We start from the raw sequence: 20,085 nt of genomic DNA, 5'->3' as shown, positions 1-20,085 counted from the left end.
CATTTGGGGAAAAAAAATCATCGTTTTAGTGTACTAAAAAAAAATAAATTAAAATGACATTCAGCCACAAACTGATGTGCAAAAATCTGCTACAGTCAGAATAAAAATGTGTCATAAAGTTAAAGTTTCCTTTCAGGATGACAGAGTGCCCATTGCTTTGGTTCCTGTGTGTTCTGATAGAGCATAAGGTTCAAATCCTGCTCCTATTGAAGTCAATGACAAAACTTCCATTGACTTCAGCGGTGCAGGATCAGACCCTAAGCAACACAGCTAACATCTGTTTTCTTGCTTTGTCTCTTATTTTTCAGTGAAAAATATTAGAACAAATTAGAACTAAATATTAGAAAAAATATTTACTATCAATTGGCTATTCTGTGGTAAATTTTCTTATAAAACATAGAGCTTTTCATTTCAAATTTATATATATATTCTGTATATGTATATAAAATATTATCAAAACTGTCAAATATCATATATGCCATACCATACTATATCCTACATGGATAATTCCTTCCTTGTGAAAATCCTAAAAAAAAATTAACATTTAGTAATCTTACAATAATGCCCCAACCTAGCAAGTCTACAGTATCTCTATAACCTTGTGAATTTCACTACATTAAATATGACCTGATAAAATCAGTGAATGAACAAACTGCTTTCCCTCATCTGATGGTATTTGCTATACAGAGTCTGGAATTCTTATCACATTTTTATCCATCAGTTTAATTCAAACATAAATTCGGTTACTGCCTCCTGTCAAAATATCTGTGATATTAGTCCAGAGTATTGTTATTGTAGATCAATAAGTGGAGCTAAGAAGCTCCACAGAAATAACCCCAATCCAGTTTTTAAGCATACTGAAAAGAAATGTAAAAAACTAGAATAAGAACTACCATATGTAATTAATTTCTGTTCTAGTTTCTCTCTTTTCAGTTGGTGGCCAAGGAGTGCAGAACACTTACCAAACTATGCTGTCTGCCTACTGGTCTAGAAAAAAGTTAAATACATGTTAAATATTATTAAGAATAAGCATTAACATCTTTGTAGCTCCCATTAAAAAAAACTAAGTAAAATAGTAGCCAAAGTACAATCATCATAGCATACATGCTTCTGAAAATCACAGCTTAATGAAAGTGGTTAAGGAATAATAATTTTGAAAAGTGACTTTTTATATAAAATAGTTCTCCCAGCTCAACAGGTGGAACACGTTTGGTAAAAAGAAAAGAAAAATATTATTTTTATAATGAGAATTGTTTTTACACAAAGCGTTGTTTGTAAATATATATACAGATGATGTAGCCATGTCAATGTGGGAAAGCTGATACACAGTTGAAGGCTAGAAGAAGTAGCATAGCTCAAAAAGTGAAGTCGCTAGCAGGAAATATCAAATGAAACCTGAAGCTAAAGGAAGTCCATTGAAATGGGAAAACATAGAAGCAATGTGAACACTGGAGCTATTTGTAATAAACTGCCATGTATCACCAGAAGTGAACATTGGATAGAAGGCATAGATGAAGGTAGATTGAAACAACTTGGTGGCAGATGGGAAGATACCAAAATGGTCTGGGGAAAGAAAAGAAGTGAGAATAGGACTAGAACGGTGAAGTCAAAGCGACTGGGAAAGCCACAAGCATAAATCTTCTTGATTGCTGCCTCTGCAGGGGGACAGCTCATTGCTGAAGAAAAGTCAGGCTTAAGTGAGACTGACAGGGAACAGGAAACAAATAGATGGTCAATAGTGCAGAGACTATGAAAGAGGAGACTTTAAAAAATGAGTAGAGATAATTGAGAGCTGGGGAAAATGCGAAGAGAAGCAAAGAAGAGAAAAATGATGAGCAGCAACAACGAAAGGAGGATGTAGAGTAGGGGAGAACGTGAAGTGTCTTCCCTGTTTAGAAACACTATAGAAGATCCTAAGAAAGGCAGAACTCATCACACAGCTTTACACAAGAGGTGCCTTGTTTCCTTTATGCATTCAATCCTTTCTTCTTGCCGTGTAAATCAATGATACTGCTGCTAATAGTCACGATTTTATATCTTGCAATGTTTTTTCGGTTCAAGTTGCTGGGATAATGCAACTTTGAAAAATGCAATTCCTTTTCTTTTTTTTTTTTTTAACTGTGAAGTTTGCGATTTTTTTTTGTCTGAAAAGGTCTGAAAATTGAACTCCTAAGATGTAAAAAAAGAAAAAGTAAATCAACATATACAAAACAAATTTTTACTAAAAAAGCATTTTTCAAGAGTAAGCCTTGATTATGGAACTCAATCAGGGATTTTTAACCACTTCAAGCTGTCAGTATTAAGTGCATTTGAAGGCGCAGCATGACTTAAGAGCGCAGTGGAGCACCTTTCTCTTGCTATGTAGAAGCAGCAACCATTAGCAAGTGCTCCCTGCATAAGAACAGAGAGTACATTTAGGAACAGGTATTGGCATTACATTTTAACTTGTTTGTCATGTTTGGTTACGGTAATAAGACATGATGAGTGTCCCCTTGGAAATGCCTTTTTCTTTCCAATGACTGTAAAGACAACTCAAACTGGCTTAGGACAGATACTTAAATTTTCTCAAACCCTGATAAACGTTGGGATTCATCCAACCTATCTTAAGTTTTCTCAAAGTCAGGCTAGGTTGAGTAACACCCTTTATCAGAGACCAGTCCACTGTCCATTCAGAGAAATTCCAGAGAAAAGAATGTAGAAAGATAGTTTTGAAAACACACTATATTTGCAAAACTGTCAGCAGAAAAATTATACAACTGTTACTGAAATACATATTTTTTTCACAAGTGCATAAATGCCAAATAGGACAAATAATCACCTGCTGTGAAACCTATCCAATTCCATTAGCCTTTTGAGAGTTGTATGGTAAAGTTTGGAAAGGAATTTGATGGATCAAAAGGAACTACCAGTACCACCGAAAGGTGAGTATCTTATTATGGAAGCAGTAAATTTTATCTTTGGTAAACAACCATTCAATAAGCTTGCAAAGGTAGTGTTTGTCAGCTGTTTGCCAGCTGCAGCTCTTCAGTACATTCACCCATTGTAACTGGGGCTTAGTCACGTTTAAATCTGAATTCTACAAGGACGCAGGAGTTCACATAGATCAGCTTGCAATACTGGGATGACATCCTGTATTCTTTATATGATGCTGGATAGGCAAGATATGAAACAAGATGGTTTACTCCTGGGGGACTTAGTGCACTTAATCTTTTACCTCTGATTCCGGCTCAGTTCTTTCATGCTTTTGTCAAAAAAAAAACCGACAACAACAAAGCAAAACAAAAAGCCTCACGGTTCTTGGCTGCAGCATAAAAAAATATGCCATATGACAACTGATAGCCTAGTCACAAAGTCTTTTTAACACAAGGAATGAATAGCGATGCGTCATATGTACATATGTGAGCAATGTGAAATGCTATCTGCCCACTTGCAGTCATTTTCTTGTGTTATTTCCACAAATATAAATAGTTTTTTATCAACCACCTGGTTCTGTTCTGTGACATGCTCTCTTTGTCTCATCAGAAGCTTGGTATATGTGGGTGAAGAAATACTGAATACATTTCATAACCCTATTCTTTTATCAATAATTTCCTGTTATCATTACACAATGATTTTAATTTTGTGAATGTGGCCACAAAGGATCAATTCAATTAAACCAAATCTACAAAAGGAAAATTTCACTGCAAGCTTCCGTGCAACTGGTGAACCCAGTAATTATATATAGCCACCTATTGTGCTAGCATAATAACATGTGAAGAAGGTTTAGTTAGACACATTTACACACATAAAAAGCAATACGGGCATAGAAAAAGTCGTTTTTGCCAAAAGTATAAAACAGTCACACAGTAACAAATGAGAGCTGCATGAATCCTAGTTTACTTGGCTATAAATAAATCCAACATTTTCTTTCTCTCCATGGTAAAATAAAATAGGAGCACAGAAGCATAACAGTCTCCTTTGAGCAACCAGTCTCTTTCTGTTCAATTATAGTCATCAATCTGTTCCACCTAAAATATTTTCCTCCTTGAGAAACCAAAGAAATGAGTATTAGGATCCAAAACATGCTGTTGCAAAAATAATGTAAAAGAGGTCTTTCCTTTCGGTGAATCCATTTGTTCTGAAAGACTGTATTTTCTTTAACATGAATTTTGTAATTCGGGTGAAAAAAAATGCTGTGCTTATCTCATACTTTTAATCAGAAAATCTTGAAGAGTTTGGTAAGGAAAGGAAAGGGTTACCTTCCTTTTACAGACAGAAAACTGCAACACAGAGAGCTTAAAGCCTTTTTTTTTTTTCCGAAATCTGTTTTCTATGTATATTCCTTTTGGATGCCCAACTGGAAGCCTTTAAATCCTGATACTGAGAAGTGCTAAACAGATAAAGATTCAGTTGTACGAGTACCCTTTCTCTCAACGGTGCCAGTGCCAGTGTCAGATTCTGTAGCACTGAGAAACGCTCGCCTGTGCATAATCCCACAGCAAACTGGAGAGCAGGGAAGGAACAGCCAGGTCTCTTGCTTCCTGCTGCATGCTCTTACAAAGCTTATCTAGGAGGGTGAAGGGTTTTTCCATTACTTGAAATCACTAGGCAAAGTCTAGATACTGCCTCTAATATATATGCAAGCTTTAGTTTCACTGACATCTCTGGGCTTGATGTGAGATCATTTCACAAAATTACATAGCTTGTGTTACTTACAACACAGGTTAACCATATTATGTCTTCTGGCTTGAAAAGCCCTATAAATCTACGACTATGAGAACATAAGAGAATTAATTATCATGAATTATCTTGGGGGTAACACAACAAACTTCTGATTAAGGCTTTTTCATCTTCCTGGGATGTGATACCACCAAATTGCACTGTCTCTTCCTTTACCCTATGTGCCACTGAACTGTCAAAGCATGAAGTAGAGCCAATTTGATTTAGCTAAATAGGAAAAAGTCCAAATCCCCTTCGTCATGTGATAGTTCTGTACAGACGTCTACAGAGAGCAGAATGCTGTCCACCTGTGCACGTTTGAAGAATTATAGAGAATTACTTTAAAGATGAAAAATCAAGGTGCCAAAATAATACAATCTGTGGTGCAAAAATAGTTCCAGGGTAAGTTCTCTGTGCTCAGAATCTCATCATAAACTCCAAGAACTAAACGAGCACAGAGACCAGTCCTTCCAGGCACAGGGATGGTTCCAAAATAATATAAAATGTGCATTTAGTATCCAGGAAAGCACTATGGGGAAATTAAATATCTCATAAATATTCCAGCCTAACTTTAACGACTATATAAACTGTCCTGGGTTTGGGGGGAGGGAGTGAGGGAGGGAAGGTTTTGAAGTAAATTTCTTGTCCTTTTTTTTTATTTATTGAGATGATCATCTTTAAAGTGCAAAATAACTACAGCTTTTCCTATTTGTTCATTTCCCCTGTACGGTGAGTTTGTCCTCAGTTCAAAGCATTACTGTAGGGGATCATTTCTACTGCACTAAAAAAGAATAGCTTGATCACAGTCATTAAAATTTCTTCCAAGATGTAAGTATGAAGTATTCTTTAAAACATTGGTTAGCTGTTCTTACAGCAAGCATCAGTTATTCACTTCATACTTTCTTTCAAAGGCATTTCTTTAGAAGACAGATCTTGCAATTAATGTTCAGTTTAAGATCTTTTGTTCAATGTATAAAAGGTTCATTTTACCATCCTCTCTTAAAGCCCACAGTGCACTATTGTAGATTCAGAGGCCTATAATTTTTATCAACAAGCAACTCGTCATTTCAGAAACGTAAATCAGAGAATTCTTTTTTTTTCACTCAGCATGCAGACAACTGAAGCCCTTTTTTCCCCTGGGGTGATAAGCTAGTTTGATTTTATTTTCCCTGACATTTCACCTGTCAGATTATGATAAGCAGAAGAAACAAAGAATAATCATCACATTCTCACTGAATCTCATAATCAAATATCTGGAAATATGTGATAAATTAGAAACATTATCCCGAGGGAAAACATGAACACTGAAAACACCATCAGATATCCAAATCATCTTCCAGTGACCTAGGAGTCTCATACAGGTTTTACAAATTCAGAAAGGAAGCCTGCACAGGACTGTCACATCTACTTTTTTTTTTCTTCAAATGCTAGATAACGACCTACAATGATGTAAGAAGAAAAAAAAAGTTGCAGAGTTAAGAAAGTCTATTTTATAATAAAGTGGTATGTCTTCTTCAAGTCTTTCATGAATGCTTTCTGAAAGGCACCCCGAGGGCAAGAGAGAGGACAGGTTATCATGAGATAGTATAAGCTCAAATTAAATAGTTGGCAAGGTGAAAAGATTAATGAGCCAGAACGCATCAAACATGCTCCTGATTTACTGCATCTGTAGTTTGCATGTTCCCAATTTCTCTCAGTCTCACAGTGTTGAGATTCATAAGTGATGAAAGCTTACCTGCTTGACCGGTGGTAATACTGACAGCTGCAAAAAGCCTCTGGGAACGACTCAAGTCAGAAACCCCATTCACAGCTTCAACTTCAAACGTGTAGTTAGCATGAGCTAGCAGGTCCATGACAGTGACATAGTTATCTACTAATCCAGTTTGCTGGGGCATATATCCAATGTTACTCCCACAGGGAACACATTCGCCCTGCTCCCAGCTGCACCTCTTGCACAAAATGCGGTAGGTCACATCATTTCTTCCCCCGTTGTCAGCAGGAGGACTCCACTCCAAACTCACGGTAGTCTGGTTGATATTGAAAATGAGGTTCTGTGGTGCAGATGGAGGTCCTACGTAACACACAAAAAAAGTCCAGGGTAAGTACACAGAACCACGGTGGGACACGTAGCTAGATTTTTAATTACTGAGACAGAAAATGGTGGAAGCTGTTTTCTTCACATAAACATTTCATTATTTTTTACTACACGCTGCATAAAAGCTTCCTTGAACTCACTTGGCAAGACCTTTATTTATTTTCCATTAAGGCATCAGAATAACAATTGTCTGCATATTTACTGCAACTGACTGTAGCCGTTTCTCTTCTGTGCAATTAAAGGGATTGGTTAATGTACCTTAAAGGTTGTCTTTTATAGTTTTCCCAAGTACGGCATTTGTTCTTCTCTTCTAAACATGCTGCACCAACTGCATCTAGCTCTTTGTTATCAGCTTTGATATGATTTACACAGATATTTAGAGCTGCTTTGGATTTAGGAGACTTCCTACTATTTGAACCACCAATCTGTGTAGGCCAGTCTATTTGCTGTTAAAACGTTAAGCAAGATCCAATTACAGTTCAATCAAAGCTCAGATCCACACAGGTTACTCTTCATTTTTCTTGTTACCCATTTTGGTACTATATCACATAAAGCACCTTGTCTACTACAATTTTACAGCCATGGGAAAGCTATGCCTGTGTTCTATCTGTTCCGATGAGTTACACGCTTACTTAACATGCAACTTTTTCCAATGTTCTGTCAAGTAAACATGAAAACAATATTTATGCTGATTCTATATTCACTGTCAATCTTTTTTCCCCTCTGCCTTTCAATTTCATTTACTGCTGTAAATGTACTTTTCATATATAGGAAAGGCCAACCAAAACTACCAGCTACAAGTGGCTGCACTTGGTTGGTTAAGCAACGTCCTTTACTATTAAATTCATGACTGACTCACTTGTGCATGCGACATATGGTGGATCAGAAGGTGCTCTATAATAGCTATCTTCACAATCGCATCTTGAAGATCCTTCCTTGTCAGAGAAGCTGTGAGTAGGGCAGCGGGAGCACTGCAGATCTTGTGAGGAGGATTTGTAGAAACCACGGCCACAAGCTAAAGCAGAACAAAACAAATTAAAGTTTAGTTGTGCATGGACTATTCTGATCTTTTTCCTGTCTCTGTCACACGAGGTACACATTCCTTTAAACGTCTAAATTATCCAGTCTGTTTTGTAGGCGCAAGCCAGAAGAAATCACAATTTCTTTTTCTTCAGTTGATGCTGTTAATGATTTCATGGCATTTTTATGAGTTCAAGCATACACTATGAATACCTCAGCAGTTGGCAGCACAATATTTTAACACAGAGGGCCACAGAAATATAACAAGCATCTGTTTTTCACCAAAGAGTACAATAACAGTTTGAAACAGCTGGATGCCCGCAATAGGCCTAAAAGAGGGGAAAACGGTCTGGAGAAGCTCTGCTTTAAGGCCACTGAAGTGTTTCTGGTATCTGAAATAGTTGATTTGGAATTAATGGAGCAAAGGCTACTCTTCCCTGATCTAAGAAACCCAGAGAAGCTGTACCCCACTGGTGAACCCTGATCCCGAGGAAAGAACGAGGCATGAACGCTTGTTGGACAGACGACGCTGGTAGGAAAAAGCAGAAAGAGGAGGAGGGCAGAGAGCATAAGCTGCACAACTGTTTTTTCCAGTTTCACAGAGAGACAACTAGGCTGAAATGCATTCACTAAAACTTTCAAGGGAAAATTAAAGGGTAGATACTTGGAAATATACATATAAGATCATTTCATGCTTTAGTTTGCCCGCTGTGAACCCATGGAAGTAAAAAATGTGCTGTGTTCCAAACCTGATGTTTAGAAATACTTTTATCAGCTATTGCCACAGTTCCCAAAGCAGAAACACCCATAAAACACACCTATAGTGATTCTTACAAGCCAAGAACTGTAACCTAGACAGCCAGCTTAAGAATGGATAAACTATGAGAGCTGTAGGGGATGAGGAAGAAGGAAGTGGGGATCAGACAACGCTAAAACTGGAAACAGATTAAGACTCCATTTCAGCACTGAGGTTATGGGCAAACTTACAAACATTCTCAACATGAAAAACAGAACACAAAAGTACTCCAGAACTTTCTAACAAAGCAGAGGCTTTTTCAACCACACTATTCTATTCTTTTTTTTTTTTTTTCCAACCCTAACAGATAGTCTAACCTTCTTATGCAATCACCTGTATGCAAAGAAAAGGGAGAGCAGGTGAAACTTAGTATTCGGTATCAAAACATTAAAGCTAGTTAAATAGCCATTCTGAATTCAGAGAGACAGAATTTACTTTGGTTATATTCATATTTGCTTGGATATTTTCTCAGAACAGAAATGCAAAGTATCCAAAGAGACTGATATTTGGAACAGTTATTTCAGTTGGATGACACTGCAGTGATGGAAAGAGCATGAAAACAATGAGATTTATCCAAATCTCACTAAGTCAAGGAGTATCTTTGACTTTAATAGCCTTTGGACTGGACTCACGGTGTAGCTACAGCAACATGACTCTTATTAATCTGATGAATTTTATGCAACTGAGAGAAAAAAAAAAGTGGTAATACTTGAGATAGCAGTAGATTAAAGCTGATGAATTAGGAAAATCAATAGTGGATCATACCAGTAAAGTGATAGGAAATTCTGGCCGTCTGTTACTCTCTATTAATATACTAACTTTCTACAGAAAAATATACCTAAAGGATAGAAATCATCACAACATTTAGAGTTTGCCATGCCGACAAAAACAGTGGATGGAAGCTAAATTACCTGGCAGAGAAAATTAGCATGCAAACCATGTATCCTTTGACTTTGACAAAGGGGCACGAGTTTGCATTAGAAGAAAATCTAGCCCTGCTTGTAAAACATGCTATAGTTTGATTCTGTCACAGTAGCTGTTACATATGCTATTTAGAAAAGAAGAAAGGAAGAATTTTGGAGAAACGCTTCGGATAAACATGACCCATGAATTCATAGTTGTGGTAAATTGAACTCAGAATTATCCTTTTACACCTTCATTCAAGACTGTTTCAGAATTTCCTGACCAAAGACAAAGAGCACAAAAGCTGAACTGATTTGTATGCGTGTACCTCAAGACATATATTTAAACTTCTGTCTGCTCTTTCAGTACTTGCAATTGAAATGTAGCTAAAATTACCAAATAATAGTTTCCTGCCTTTCTTAAATAGTCATGTTCCTCTCATACTGAGCAAAACACTGGACAAATACAACGGGTCTTCCAGCATGCAGCCCTCTGCAAAGCAAAGAGCAACTTAAAAGGCAAAGATCCCTACTGTGTTTCCAGTCTGTCCTTCTCAGCAGGGAACATCACAAAGCAAAGACGCAGAGGGTAAAATAGAGATTTCAGACAGAAATAACAAAACGTAAACAGAAAACCCCTTTTCATTTTTTTTTTCTGATGACTTGATCAAGACATTTATATGCTTAGTCACTTACTATTTAAAGTAAGTGTTCATTTCTTATTAGAGTTCAAAGGATCTGAATGCCTGTGACTAGTTTACATGACTGAAAGCCATTTATTCTTCCACACAGCATACCACAGGCAGCAGGTTCAGGCACTCATACAATGCTGCAGTTCCATTAGCTTTTTTTCCAATAAGAGGCTTGTGACGACATTTAATAACCATCCTTTCAATTTATACAACCCATAAATACAAGGGGAAGAATATTCCAGCAATGAAATTTTTAACAATATGAAAAGAGTGCTTTTAAAAAGGATTTTAAAAACTTTATAGCTACTTAGAAAGGAGGGTACACAAGGGTACATATCATAATTAAAAGTACTCATTGGAGGAATACAACTAAATTATTTTCCCATTTTTCTTCATAAATTTGAATTTGTCATAAAAAATCTGTTTTTTTTCAGCCTAATACTAGAATACTTCTATTGTTCAAAAATCAAGGAGCTATGAAACTTTATCTGTTTTTAACATATATCATCTTCCTTGCCAAGAAACTTACAACTGAAAACAGGCTGTTGCATAGACCACTTATCAAGGTATGATGACTTTCCAGAGATCTACTACAGATCATAGATGGGAAAGAACCATTCAAAAATATTTTTTTGCCTCTTTTTTTCCCCTCCTTTTGTTCTATCTTGCCAAATTGCCATGGTGATTTTTTTAATATTACAAGTAATTTAAGTACATTTTTTTGTTCTAATCTATTCTAAATCCACCTATTTTTATCCAGTTTAGTTATTTATGTAATATTATTAAGATCTCAAGGACAGGTAGTACAAAGTCCCCACTGCCACTACGTTCATGAGCAGCATTAAAAAAATGCCAACTATAAAAAAACTCACACATTGACAAAATATTACTCAGAGTTCCCTATATGCAAATCTAAAGGTGATAATTACAGGTATTGTTCCACAAAAGTATCTCATGGCAAAGTTTGAGGCAACTCAAATTACATTTGATCACACCCTTTTTAACATTTCAATTCATTAGTGCAGGAGAGCACCCATCAGCAGCACTTCTTCCCTATAAAGGGAGCCTATACTGTAAATCAAGGCACAGATCTCAAGCAATGATGGCAGATAGGCAGGAGGGTATAACTGGCGAGGCAGCACTCTGATGTTGTAGCCATAATCCTCATTATTGTTCATCTGAGTAAAATGTGAACTTATTTGATTTTCCTCAAGCAAGATCCAGAAGTTGTTTTGCTACTGAAAGGCTTCTGGGGTACTGGAAAAGACAAGGGGGTGGAGGGGAAAGGGAAGAAAGCCAGCACAAAATAAATTTACTTCCATTCACTGTGGTGTGTCATTTACAGCTGCTAATTTAATAGAACAGCTCTTTCCAGATGAAGCTCCCGTTTTGTTCAAACAGCTGCTCCAAAGTCTTACACGTTCCAGGAAAGGGTTTCAAACCAAGAGCACTCAACTTTACTGACAGCACAAAGACGCAGAATAACACCTACCAGCCTAATCTAAACCAGTGATCAAATAATGCAAAACTTAGTTGCTAATTCTTTCCCCATATACAACAAAATCAATAGGAAAGCTAAGCTTCAGCCAAGGCTCAATTCTTTGCTTAATATCAGCCTCACAACTGTTAGGGACTGACCACCAGTGACCTCCCCCAGGGCTATCCGGCACCTTGGATCTGTTTACTTGTCTGCCACAGCCATGGCTACTCCTTAGAGCAAATCTTCTCACCTCCTCTGCAAAGCAAAGAGGTTTCTCTTGTTGGGAAGCTGGCAGAGTTCCACAGTGAAATACTAAGACGATGTGAACGGCCCTCAGATGAGAGAACCTCCTTACGCTGTGGAGCTGCGGTTTGAAACTGAGCAGGGCATTGTCATTTCATATTTAAACTGCCTTGACTGAAAGCCCTAGATAAAGTGGCACGCTATTCTGTCTGTGCACGATGAAAGACCCTGGTGAAGATGACACCAGTAGTCTTTCTTGGCTTGGACTAAGTTACTTTCTTCTTGTACATCCAGTAGCACTCAGTCGTAACAAGGACACACCGTATCTGTAGGGTCTAATACACGGCTGGACGAGGTTGCAGTGTCAGTGCACGGTGCTCGCCTGAATACTCCTTATATGCCACTGCGGTCAGTGCAATCATAGAATCATAGAATGGTTTGGATTGAAAGGGACATCAAAGATCATCTACTTCCAACCCCCCTGCCATGGGCAGGGACACCCTCCACTAGATCAGGTTGCTCAAAGCCTCATCCAGACTGGCCTTGAACACTTGATTACAAAGATTCTGAGTCCATGTGTCAGGTGTCGTTTAAGGGCCTAGACAAATACTGAAAATAATGGAATACTGCAAAGCCACGAGTAAATACCGAGGAATTAACACACACTACTACAAACTACGATGCCACATCTGTGGCACAAAAAGGCATTAGCTGTTGTAACTAGAGATGCTGACTGTAGCTTATGTAGAAAAATAGCAGCTTCTCTGCTATGAGCTCATCACATGCTTTAGTGGCCTGGCAGAGATCAAATAATGTATATTTTCTTTTCATATTTATAAAAAAAAAAGTCCAAGAAACTCTGGAAGGGGGAATGAAGGCAGATGTAGAGAGCAGCAAACAGCAGTCTGGAGTCCCACTTGTGGGACAGGAAAAAGGGAAAAATGGACATGTTAAGTACTGCTCATTTTTATGTAACTTTTCCACTATAAACACTATGGAGATACATTTCGCTTCTAGGAGAGCCAGGGAACTTAAACTGGGAGGGATGATAGAAATATGGTGAGGGCTATGAGTGACGTGCAACAACTGATGTTTATATAACCAAGGGAGAAAAAGTAAACAGTTCTAGGGCAGCAACACATTAATCAAGAAAATTGTTTGCTACTACAATAATACAAACAAATTGAAAAAGAAATCTCCATTTGTAGAAGCGCAAGGCTTCAAGGTGGCATATCAGCTTCAGACTTACAGGGCACACAACAGTTTCAGCATGTTAGACACTTGATTGAACACGGCTTTTGATAACGATTTTAGAGTTTATATGAAAATAATGAAACGTCATGAGTTGCAAGGAGGCGACTGCACTAATTACTGATTGATCCCATTATAAAAAGTATACCGGTGTGAGGGCAGAAAAGGATGACATACTGTGGTAGTAGAGCAAGAGAAATTGTCTGTTTATTCTGGTTTGCTCACCATTCCCTGAGTTTGCCGTCAAGAGTAAGTTCTAGTGGCGTACATGCCATTGTTTCATGCACACTGAGGAAGACTAAACTAATGTTTACAAAATGATACTTTTTCAAACTCAGCATCAAAGGATGGCAAAGGAGTAATCACCGAGTTTCAATCAGAGCAGTATTACTTATGAACTTAGGGTTCACCTTGAGAAACATGGCAAAATGACTGCCCAACGCAGGAGAGCTCAGGTTTTTCCGTCGGTTTCTCCCTCCTCTTCACTTGAATAAAGTAAGTTGACTATATGTTAAAGTGATCCTATCCATTGTATTTTTTTCTACATGCAGGGGGTAGAATTTGTTTTATATCTGTGTGGACATTCCTGTGATTTGTTTTGTGTTATCTCAGTCAACTCCCTACTTTTCTACTCTCCCCAAGCCTGCAAACATTAAAGACAATTCCACTCACCCTCTTTTCACAGAAATTATGTATACACAAGGAGTTTGTGCAGATGTTTCCTGGATGAAGTTATGCAGCTGCAAAGACTTTATTAATTATAAAATGCAAAATGGATTGTTCTGTAATTGAAAATCTCTGGGGCTCCGATACATTTGAAAATTAACATACATATATGTATGGTCAGGACATAGATGGATGCTGTTAGATTATTTATTACAGATGGATATTTTAGCTAATGCAGAAAAAAGGCTGGTCTTTTTCCACTGGAGCTTTCAAATATTTGCTTCATATTAATGTCTATGGTTCCATAACTCAGGACTGAAAGCACAGCTTGCAGAAACAGTACTCCCACTGCTAGTGTTGCTGACCTCATCTACGATGGACAGGTCCAGAATCTTTATTTTAATCCTATTGACAGTGCCTCAGTGGGAGTAATTATAACAGTCGGCCACAAATCCAGACCTCCTGTCACTGATATATTAGGGTTTTTCACATAGAAAATGAGCAGCAGACAAGGAGGATGAAAACAACATGGGGTAGTGATTATAGCAAGATTTGTCAACCCCCTTCTGTATTAACCTGCTACAAACATATGACAATTTGGCATGGGAGACACCAGAAATACAAAATGTTTAATCTTCCACAGTATCAAAAATAAAATTTTGAAAATAATTTGGGGGGTGTTATTCTCCTACGAGATATTTTGCTGGTAGATCATAACATCAGCCACAGGCACTTTTTAGCCAACGTATCCAAAAAGTTTAGATAAACTGAAAGCAGGCCATTATAATCTAATTCCCAAATGTGGATTTCAATGTGAAATATTAGACATAAGAAATTCAGTAACAAAAGGAGACTTTATAACCTCTGATCCCTTTTTCTAATAATTTGTGTACATTCAAGTCATGACTATGTTTGAAACTGTAAATTATTTTTATAGTGAGAGATGGCATCTGTTATGCCTTCTCTGGCACCTAATATATATTGTTTTATAAGGAGCTCAGACTGTAGTATTTTATTTGTCTAACTACTATGCAATGATAGATGTATAGCTGAAAAAGACGTTTATTTTAGCTTGATTTTTAAACTGCAATAGCATCTAAAGATTATTCATGTTTCAACCAAGGAATTATGTTGTATGGTTTAGCCAGAGTAAACTCAAGACTCTTAATAGTGCCTCAGCTATAGTGTGAATGACATATCTAAATAGGGCTGTCCTGTGGCTGCATACCATCATCCACCGAATGTTTGCTGTTGCCTGTCAGGAATCTCTCAGAACTCGTATTCATTTCCCAAGCCTAATATGCCCTCGTTGTCCATAGTCCTGCTAATATCTTTTAAGAAATGTTCACATACTGCTATTCACACAAATAGAGATCCAGAAATAGAATGCTTGCTAAGCAATAGTAACTTATTTCAGTTTTTCCACCAAATAAAGTGAAGCCTTTACCTCTCTACAAATCTGCTTAAAAAAAACAAGTATGTCGTGATGTGTGCCTTTTTGACTTACCTAGCTGCAAAGAAATATAGGCACAAAGAAATACTCTGGTGTTTTCCTGGCTAATTTATACACAAGGACAAGGCTAATCAGGTTGAAGCATACCTCTCACAAGTCAAAGAATACCCAATGTCACCATTCTGTAATAGTAAAGTGTTACTTTGAATCTAATGATTCTGAGTAAGTACACAAACGTCAATTAAAGAAACTCTAGCATAGTCTGAGCGTACTTAACTGAGTAAGTTAAAAGCTGTGCATTGAGGCTGTGACATAGTCATAATGTTTCTCTGCGTTTTCAGAGTTTGCAAGGACTTGGGCATGTGCCTCCTATTAACTCTCTGGGGAACCACAAATATAAAGCCATCATGAAAATGTGGGGGAAATTAATATGTGAGAGATACAAAGACATACAAATGCAGACAGACGCAACTCTATTACTGAACAGAGTTTGAAAGTGAAAGGTGGGGTAAAGAAATGAAAGGAGAAAAGATATTCTGGCTTTCTCATTCATTCTTTTCCTTTTTTTTTTCTTTTCTTCCACCATGCCCTTCCCTCAAGAATAGGTCTGCAAGGTGCTCAAGTAGCTTCTGTACAGCATTGAGTGACAGCTAGACAGCCAGATTGGGAGCAAATGCTCCACACTTTGCAGGACATGGTGTAGCTTTGTCACAAAAAAATTGAATCCATGCCCAAAGTTTTGAAAGCAGCAGAAATTTTATCTGTGTTCCTCAGCAGGTTCTCGATAAGTCAGAAAATTAAGAGGAAAATGCACTTGATTTGTGCATAGCTTCTGCATCTTTGGGTTTTGGTTTTTGTTTTTTCCTCTTTTACTGACCTGGTAATATTTAATTATGAACTTTTCACATTTTTACTAAAAAAATCTGTTAAAACTACAGTGGCTAAGAATTCAGCAACTCTAAGACCACCAATGCACCTACATTATGGAAGTTATGATGTTCTGATAGGAAAGTTGCATGATTATCTAACTGAGCAGAACAACACATCCCTTAGGTGCATCAGCAGACAACAGACATTGCTGCAACGAAAAGAAATTGACTATGCAAACTACAGTGTAAGTGGTGCTTTTGTTTCTAAACAGACGTATGAAAAATTTATGCTAAATGTCAACACGTTCTTGCATTTAATCTTTGTCTCTTTTTCTTCTTTAACTTGTAGAAAATTCAACTCTGACATCCGTGAGAAACAAACAAACAAAAAAGTACTGGTGATGAAATTAATACAACAGATTATTCTCATGAGCTTTTTCTTTAACTTTTTGCTTCCCTAGTCTTTGGGTGTACCTCAAACAACAAGGCACTAAAAAATTCCTTATCATCTACAATGTAGCTAGATTGCCTTATACAGTGTTGTCACTTAAATGAGTTCAGTAGAGACTTCGACAGTGGCAGTTCTATGACTCAACTCCTGTGACATCACACAGGTTCTGTACAGCCATACTCATACACAATTGAACCTTTTCAGGTATTTAATCCACATTCAGGCTTTGCAATTGCCAACATGTCTTAGGGAAGGTTTCTTGTGCACTGAAGAGAAAAAAATATATCAAAAAAGCTCCAAGCAGTAATGAAAATAATGTAACTCAGGGGGGTGCTATTTTGAGTTTGCTTGTCTTCTAAATAAAAATACAGTAAAAACTGATCATTGAGAAATCCTTTGGGAAAATATAAAAATAGTTTGAAAAAATATCTTTGAATTTAAAGCCAATGAGATTCCCATGGTGTTCTTACCTGACTTTCCAATGTAGCAAAGGTCTTTGGGTTTAACAAAAAAATCTTTAACCTTGAATACCGTGTTCAGTTTTGAGCCTCTCATTACAAGAAAGACATTGAGGTGCTGGAGTACATCCAAAGAAGAGCAATGAAGCCAGTGAAGGGTCTAGAGCACAAGTCTTATGAGGAGAGGCTGAGGGAACTGGGGTTGTTTAGCCTGGAGAAAAGGAGGCTCAGGGGAGACCTTATCGCTCTCTACAACTACCTGAAAGGAGATTGTTACGAGGTGCGTGTCAGTCTCTTCTCCCAAATAACAAGTGATAGGACAAAAGGAAATGACCTCAAGTTGCTCCAGGGGAGATTTAGATTGAACACGAGGAAAAATTTCTTCACAGAAAGGGTTGTCAGGCATTGGAACAGGCTGCCCAGGGAAATGGTTGAGTCCCTATGCCTGAAGATATTCAAAAGACATGTAGATGTGGTGCTTAGGGACATGGTTTAATGGTGAATTTGGCAGTGTTAGGTTAACGGTTGGATTTGATAACTTCAAGGTCTTTTCCAATCTAAATGATTCTATAATTCTATTATATTAAAGGTAGAAATGTACAGTGGAATATGAAAGTACTGGTTACTAGGTAGGACCTGCTATTTTTTCCTCTTTTACTGATTTTTTTAAGCAACTCCATTATTTTATAATCTTTTAGCCTCATTACCTCAAATCAAACTAACAAAAAAAGACCATCTTACTCTAAATAGCAACCCACTACAGAGCGCTGCTGCAACACACTACGAGACGATGACCTTTTATATGAAGCAGTGGATGTGTCCCCTGACATAAGCATCTCTAATGCCCATTAAGCACCCCAAAGGCTCTCATCTCCCTTGCCAAATGAACAGTCATGGTCTTCCCAGCTTGGCTGTCAGAGTCCTCTGATCAGGAAGTCACTGTTTTTCATCAAGCCCCACAAAAGCAGTTTCCAAATATCCGCAAAAACCATCTCACTCCCTGGCTGCCCCTCTTCTCCCTTCCTGGGAGCAACACCAAGAAAATTCCAGGAGAAGAAACATGAACTGGTGAAGGGAAGAGTAGTGATAGCTTTTCTGGTGGAGTTGCTTTTAAATTATCAACAGAGGGACACTGAAAATATGGGTTAAGTTTTGCTCTGTCATAACACATCAGCCAGATCTGACAGCCAAAGAGATCTAGGTATGCGGAGACTGAAGTTTCCAATTTGCCTCTCATCCTTCAGAGCCATTCCTTAAAGTACAAGTCTCATGGCTGTGGGGCACTGACGGCTTACACTGCCCCAGGAAGAGCAGATGCCTGCAGCTAGGCACTTCCCAGGCTGCCCACAGACTGGATCTGCCCCTCGGAGGCTTTCCGGGAGAGTCCCTACATTGACTCACCTGCCTGACCCAAACCATGGGCAGGCATGGGTGGTACAGTGTTGGCTCAGGCCAGCTGGAAGATATAAGGCCAAGTTTTCCTTCCCAGGACACCATGAAGTTCACATAACACTTGTCTCTAAAAGCCTGGACATGCACTCAGGCTGGGTTTGCTCAAAGGCTCAACACTGATGTCCAAAATACTATGTAGATGCACCTATACTGACAAAGGAGTTCCCCAACAGCAATCTACTTCTGCAAGACATAAAAAATATTTTATTATACAGGCACAATCATTCACATGTCACTAAAGTCTTATTTAGAAAATCTTCTGATGTACTACTGTAAAACTAATTTTGTGCTGTTGCTTTTATTGGTTCCTCAATCCAGTTCAATAAATGTCCATGAAGGCACAGTACAGGAGCAGGGGGCTGAGAAATGGTGGAACCACTTCTTTCAAAAATATAACCTGAGTAGCTTCTTGTACTTCTGTGGAGAGAACAGCACCAGGTTTACTCATTCTGTCTATCTTCATGCCATAGACACCTTCTTCACACAGATTACTCCCTCCTGATGCCCCAAAATCCTGCCTTACAATAACTGTCCAGATACAAATATAACGGGAGAGTTTCCTAGGATTTCAGATCATCTGAAGTCCTTTCATGAAATTGTTTTGTACCTTGCAAAATAACAGAGGTCTTTTGGGGAAGGCTTAGATTATATGGTTCAAGGCTTAGATTATACGGTTCAACGATATGGAGAGGGACTTTTTACAAGGGTGTGTAGTGATAGGACAAGGGGCAATGGATTTAAACTGTAAGAGGAGAGATTTAGATTGGATATGAGGAAGAAATTTTTCACTCAGAGGGTGGTGAGGCACTGGAACAGGTTGCCCAGAGAAGTTGTAGATGCCCCATCCCTGGAATTTTTCAAGGCCAGGTTGGATGAGGCTTTGGGCAACCTGGTGTAGTCGAGGTTTTCCCTGCCCATGACAGAGGGGTTGGAACTAGATGATCTTTTGAGGTTCCTTCCAACTCTAACCATTCTATGATTCTATGATTCTACAAAGTTCTCTTGTAAAGGAAGTCATGCAAATAGATCTGTTGCTGTAGACTTCCTGAAGCTTTGAGACAATCAACTTGATGTGGATGTTTAATTTAATTTAACTCTAATGGTGTTTAATAATTGGCTGGCAAGAAATAAATCTGGAGGGCTTACTCATAAAATAGAACAGAAGCAGGCATCTCTATAAGCTTTCCAATTGAAATGAAATTAAAATAACTTAATAACACATTTTTGTTTCCTTTGGACAATGATCTACCATTACCATTCCAGGCCTCAATCCAGAAGAAATTTTTCACAGGTTTCTGTAACACATTCCTCAAGGCCATCATTATACAGCAGGCAAAACCATCCAAACAAAAGACCAGCTTCTAAGAATCCACAAGAGAGAAATGACTCCACTTCTGCTCAACAGCACTACAGAATCTAAAAATAACTTTAGCTGCAATTCTTAGTCTCAGATAGTCCTACGTTTAATGTTGATTGTCCTACTTACTCAGAAAAATGTGCTCATGCCTATCAAGCCATTGTGGTGTTTTGGAGGAACTTTAATGCAAAAAAGTAACTGT

General features: G+C 37.9%; 1 protein-coding gene across 6 annotated transcripts in view; it reads right to left on the bottom strand.

Moving 5' to 3' along the window:
- EPHA7 (EPH receptor A7) overlaps nucleotides 1-20,085 on the bottom strand; it is a 167,694-nt gene that overhangs the window by 99,816 nt on the left and 47,793 nt on the right. For all 6 annotated transcript variants that reach the window (XM_086608187.1, XM_086608183.1, XM_086608184.1 and 3 more), the window contains exons 4-5: nucleotides 7,653-7,808; nucleotides 6,434-6,769 (exon numbers count right to left, since the gene is read on the bottom strand). In XM_086608187.1, the coding sequence (XP_086464313.1) occupies nucleotides 6,434-6,769; nucleotides 7,653-7,808 (492 nt within the window). The remainder of the gene's footprint in view (nucleotides 1-6,433; nucleotides 6,770-7,652; nucleotides 7,809-20,085) is intronic.

The sequence above is a fragment of the Tauraco erythrolophus genome, chromosome 2 (genome assembly GCF_009769465.1).
Source record: "Tauraco erythrolophus isolate bTauEry1 chromosome 2, bTauEry1.pri, whole genome shotgun sequence".
Lineage (NCBI taxonomy): Eukaryota > Metazoa > Chordata > Aves > Musophagiformes > Musophagidae > Tauraco > Tauraco erythrolophus.
The sequence above is the reverse complement of the archived record's forward strand: the minus strand, read 5'-3'. Positions and strand labels throughout refer to the sequence as shown.